The sequence below is a fragment of the Hippoglossus hippoglossus genome, chromosome 20 (genome assembly GCF_009819705.1).
Source record: "Hippoglossus hippoglossus isolate fHipHip1 chromosome 20, fHipHip1.pri, whole genome shotgun sequence".
Taxonomy (NCBI): Eukaryota; Metazoa; Chordata; class Actinopteri; order Pleuronectiformes; family Pleuronectidae; genus Hippoglossus; species Hippoglossus hippoglossus.
The window spans coordinates 1,967,645-1,973,585 of NC_047170.1; the positions used below are offsets into that span (position 1 = coordinate 1,967,645).

At 42.5% G+C, this 5,941-nt stretch overlaps 1 protein-coding gene across 1 annotated transcript in view; it reads right to left on the reverse strand.

The window, feature by feature from the left end:
- The window catches only part of vopp1 (VOPP1 WW domain binding protein), a 26,378-nt gene extending 20,652 nt beyond the window's left edge, over positions 1-5,726 (reverse strand). The window contains exon 1 of the mRNA XM_034572592.1: positions 5,426-5,726. Coding sequence (XP_034428483.1) covers positions 5,426-5,476 — 51 coding nt within the window. The 5' untranslated portion in view covers positions 5,477-5,726. The remainder of the gene's footprint in view (positions 1-5,425) is intronic.
- Positions 5,727-5,941: the final 215 nt, after the last annotated feature.

Here is a 5,941-nt window from a genome sequence, read left to right on the forward strand (position 1 = left end):
AACATGCTGCCTCTTGGCCAAGTCATTTAAAATCATGATGTATTTTACCATTTGTACCAGACGACTCTCGGTTATATAATCCATTAAAACCCTCAGAGCCCAGCACTGTAACCAATCTCACGGCCTTCCTCTTTGATATTGAATCCTGGCTGTCCCACAATTCGTACACAATACACCAGCCTGACCAATCATGAGTTCGTCTCAGCTGTCAATCATGACTTCTCAGATATTATTATTGCATCAAATAATTCATTAAAACCAAATTGAACATAAACACGAACACTTGAACATACGTCAGTGGGATATAAACAACACACCCACTAACACTGAGGGATGGTGTTTTCGACCTATTCTACAGCCAGCTTCTAATTTCTGAATGTACTTTATTTTATATATACATGCAAAACAATATCTGCTCTTTCTGTGTAAAGAAGCAGTTACTGCTGCACTGAAGAGCGTTTTTATTATGACAGGCTTCTTTTAGAGACTAGTCAAACCTCAGGGTGGGATTGCACAGGAGGGATCTGAGCTCACAGTGCCAGTGTTTCTAAAAGCCTTGCTACAGCAGTGAAGTGACCTATAAACATCATAAAATACAAAAGATGACATTTAGTGTCTTCTGGGTTTGACTTTGCAACAACAGAAAAATACCATATGAAACCAGCACCAGCATGAAAACAACACAACGGCAACTGACAACTTTGAACAAAGGGACCTGCTGAGTTTATAACCAGAAGGCATATTTGATCTTATTGGTATAAAAAACTGCATAAAAACCTGCAACACAGTGTTAATTCACAGTTTGAACAGGGAACTGCAATAATCTTGTCCGATAAAAATATATGCCTGCAAAACCTGAACAAAACCTCAGACACTGTTTTCTCTGCAGCAGGTTTTCACCATCCACACGAATCAGAGGATCCGTGGGACTAATACCATCAGGAAAAAGGGAAATACTGCAAACAGTTGATTTTCTGCTGCATCTATTGTTGACTTTTTTGCTAGCCTTCTGCTCTGAGCTTCATCTCTAGCAGTAACTGAACTTTTTTTTTTACATTTTTATTATATATTTTATAAATTTAAATATATTAGCATTAGTCTGAAAACTGTGTTAGTCTCCACAGGCAGAAACAGAGATGTTTGGAAACAACCCCTTGCTGATGGGGTCTTTTCGACCAGGACATAGCCTTCGCTGATTCGTCAGGCTCCTACCACGTGACCCCGTTCTAGATGAACGAGGGGCAGGGGGTGAAGCGGGTCGTCCTATAACCAGAAGATCGACGGTTTGATCCCAGTTTTCCCCATTACATCCCCATTATAGAGGGGATTAAATAGATATGGAGCCAAAATGCTTGTTATGTCCCACTCCTCCCTTCACCTACGTGTTCAGCCTGTTCTCTGTGTCAGTTATTGGAAGTATTGTGAGCCTGTAGTAGCCTTTGTCCTTTGTACAATAGAATCTGAACATTGCTATTTAATGACTCAAAGTGAAAATTAACAGTTTGTACTATACATCACCGTTATGAGCTGTCCTGTATATGAATGAGTGCAAGTGGTTACCATGGGGATCCTTTCCATCCATGATATGAACAATGTATGTATGTAATAGCCCACTGTATTCATCTTATTTATACAAATATATATATATATATATATAATTATTTACCCACAAATCAAAAAGTTTTGATTAGTGAAATAATGCAAATTATTTTTAATACATCACTCCCACATTCTGTGTTGGAGCCAGATCTCTGCATCAAACACAACATGTGTCATAAATGATTTCTCACAGTTTTCATTATAGCTCATATCATTTGCAGCATCTTTACAGGAAGTGAGATGTTCAGTCAGCAGATGATTCATCATTGAATATTACTTCTAATAAAGCTACACATCCTCTCTCCTAATGGCCACTGTCACAGCAACACAATACACACTAGTTGTACATGATCCTGCCTTTATCTAACATAAGAAAAAGGGGGGGGGGGCAGCAGCAGAAGACACTACAACAAATAAAACACTGGGAATCATGAGTGATTTACGGAGTAGACCAGTACAGACCGCACACAAGGGGTGACTCAGGAGGTACAGCGAGTCGTCCTCTAACCACAAGGTTGGCGGTTTGATCCCAGTTAGATCCCATTCCGCATGCTTGAGTGTCCTGATTGGCCCGGATGGCTCTGCCAGCATTGAAATAGAAAAAGTGCTGCACATAGCTGCACTGTATGAATATGTGTGTGAATGGGTCTACTGTAAAGTGCTAGAAGGATGGGTGTATGACTCATCTGACTGTACACCCCCAAAGATTAATGGTCCGGGTTCACTGTTAATCACAGTTTTATAGAGTGTAACAAAGTTTGGTCAGTTCATGGAAAGGGCAGTTAGAATGAGCCCTGGCCCCTGACAGAGGACCTTCATCATTAGTGGTGAGTTACAGAACATTCAAGGTCATGGTTCAAAGAAACTTGAGGGACATCAGCACTTTGAGTCTTTAATCTTCCTCTTCCTGTTCATGTAGGCTCATAGGGCATTATTAGAATATTATTCAGTCCAGTAGGGTGTGTGTGTGTGTGTGTGTGTGTGTGTGTGTGTGTGTGTGTGTGTGTGAAATGCACCTGACATTTTCTCTCAGTTTGAGATGTGATGACTGACCACTGTACAGAGAACACACCAGTTTAATTCCGGCAAAATATGGTCTGTTCACATCTGCTCAAACCTTTTTTTTTTTTTACAGTATTTAAATATTCCTTAGGCTCAGTTCTTTCAATAGTGTTTGAATGGGCAAAACTATTCCAGCTCAGAATATCAGTGGTCGCTGCCATGGTTAATTTCACTGCTGAGCTGCGTCAGACAGATGTACTGCCTCTCTGACACCAGGAACCAGACAAAAACTAAAACTCATACAAATACAGACATATGCACAATCCTTTATTCAGTCAGGTTCATGAAATACCACTGATCTGTGTATGTGTAGGAAGTGATCAGACTCACTATACTGCAACTTGCCATGGACACTGTTGCAATTGGTTTTTTATGTACGTTTTTATTTGTATAGCCCATATTCAAAAATAGCAATTTGCCTCACAGGGATTAACAATGTGCAACATCCTCTGCCCTTAACCCCCAGCAAGAGTAAGGAAAAATAAAAATAAAAAATATGTACAAACCTCAGAGAGTCTCATGTGAGGGATTTCTTTCCCGAGGCGGACAGAAGTGCAATAGATGTCACGAGTAACAGAGCACATCACGAAAATAACAATATTCACGAGATTCGTGAGAAAGGACAGTGTCTAACATAAATGGAGACATGTATTGATACAAAATACAAAGTCCAAAAATGTATGACAATTGTAATGATAGCAATATAGCCAATAATATATCTAATTATAATCAACTGCCACCACGATCCACGATACCTATGAATACATTTTTCAAATGAGAGCAGACATCACTTTCTCATCTTGGGAGAATACGTGCGTACATATCTGTACGCACTGTAGGTTATGATTGGCTGTTCTGGACTCAGATTCTATATTTTCCATTCCTATCAAAGATTCCAACTTCACACAAGGAAGAGACAGTCAAGGCTTGACAATATTTCGCCCTCTCTGGTAAAAGGAAATGGTCCCGGGATTAATTTATATAGCACTTCACCAGCAGTTATATACGCAGCACTTTTACCATCACATACTTTGCACAGCCATCAGGAGCAAGTCCGGGTTCAGTATCTGACTGGAGGAGCCAGGCATCGAACCGACAACCTTATGGTTAGTGAACGACCCTCTCTACCTCGTGAGGCACAGACACCATTGAATAGAAAAACCTGATCCTGAATAGAAAAACCATTAACATCATCCATTTCTGCCTCACGTCACAACACTTAGAAAGCATTTAAATCTCCGTGGTGTATGTTCGTTGCACTGGAGTTCCGCACAATAGCTGGAAACCACTGTCATTAGACCTCATATCACTGTTCTCTATTTTCTATTTAACCCAATCGATAAGTGTTGGAATCCATACTGTCCATCATCTCTTAGTCCAGTTGGAAAGCTCCGTCATTCTCTATGTAAAGAAATCACTTAACGTGTCACAGCTCCAAAGTTCGACACTTGATTATAATGAAATCAATATAAACCTGCCTGGCTTGTGGCCTGAGTCATACATTACAAACGTACTTACAATGTTCGAGAGTACCCTATATTATAAAATCTGTAGAAATCATCTGTTTGAGCGCTACAGGGGCCGTTACTCCAAAGAAGACGTGAAAAAAAGGTGTTTTCCTTTCCTTGTCCAAGCTCTTGAAAAAGGCCCGAAACATCAGCGGGCTCAGCTCAGATGTGCAGGTCGTCCGAGCCACTTATCAAACAAGGTCTAAGGGCTGGATTCCCTCTAGGCCGCCTGCTCCCATTCAAAATGGATGTGCTCACTAAGTCAGCTGAACGAAATAAAATAATAATGCTGAGAGTTAATAATACATGAACAGACATGGAAGTCAGAGATACAGGACAGGCAGGAAGAGTGGAGACTGTAACCACAGTGTGCTACCATCATAGAGCCTGTGAAATAAAGTAAGAACTGAAACCAGTTATGAAACCATAATTGAACATTACACTCGTGATGTTGAAAGAATGGTAAAGAGGGTTAAGAATAAAAGGATTCCTTCTGTGGCACCCAAAGTCTCAAAATGTATGAAACATTGGTGTTTAGACGTTGGAAAAATAACATCAAATAAAATATAATAGGAGGAATGAAAATGAATTATCGTTGCCTACAATCGGATTCAGCCTCCTGCCTATACTTTCTACCTGCTGTGAGAGTGTGTGAGTGTGTGAGTGTCCTTACAGGCCCAGTAACCTAGAGAGTGATTTCAGGGTCTGGGTACAAAGACAAAGGATGACAGGATCTCAGGTGACTCTGGTACCTGCTCTTCTCTGATGCTCTCAGCCAACAGTGCTCCACCAGAGGTTAAGACACACAGCAGTGTTCTCCAGTCCTCTCCTCTACATGCACATGAATCCAGCGGCATGACCTCCTCTCTTATCTCTGTTTTTGTCCTCGTGCTCAATGCAGGCACTTGCATCACAATCTAAATGGCAGCATCAGCCGATCTAAAAGTTACGATTTCACTGGCGTGCGGTGTTTCTCTGTGGATCGCACGCACGCCGAATTTCACAGAAGATGCCATTTGTGTGAGTAAGATCCAAATTCGTCCTCGAGGATGTGTGACATCTGCGCGCTGATTGAGGGAAGATTAAATTGTGTGGAATTTGAATTGAGTTTGGCACACAGCAGCGCCGGGCAGACAATACCGAGCCGCATCTCAGGGTAGAGGAGCGATAACCTCCAACCAAAGCACTTCTGATCTCATGACCTTTCATCCATCACAGCTCTCACACACAGGACCCAGTGAACCAGCAGCTCTCACCTCCACAAAGAACCAGAGGGTCAGCGCCACACCGGCCACCGGATTCCTCATGTCCCCGCCGGGAGGAGGGTGAGAGCCGAGCTCCGCTTCTGGACGAGAGGAGGCGAAGAGGAGGACGAGGAGGAGGAGGAGGAGCAGGAGGAGCAGGAGGAGAGACGCTCCTTTAACACCACGTCCGTTTCATCCCGGTGTCAGAGACGCATCCCATCCAGAGGTCCGACACGGAGTCACACGGTGACAGGACCCCGCAGCCCGGTGACGTTCCCACGGCTCCGCGGACACAGATTGACGGTGTGATGGAGTCTGCGTTAGTCTGTGATGCTGCCTGATTCCACGCCCCTTTCCCAGCCTCCCCCAACCCCCAGCCGCCAACACACACATTCAACATATCTTAATAATAATACTCATCATTTATACCTAGAGCTGCTAATTCATAGGTTTCGATTCCAGGGGTAAGTTTGCATCACTTCACAAGTTTGGGATTCTAATATTATTTTGCATTCTCTAGTGATATTC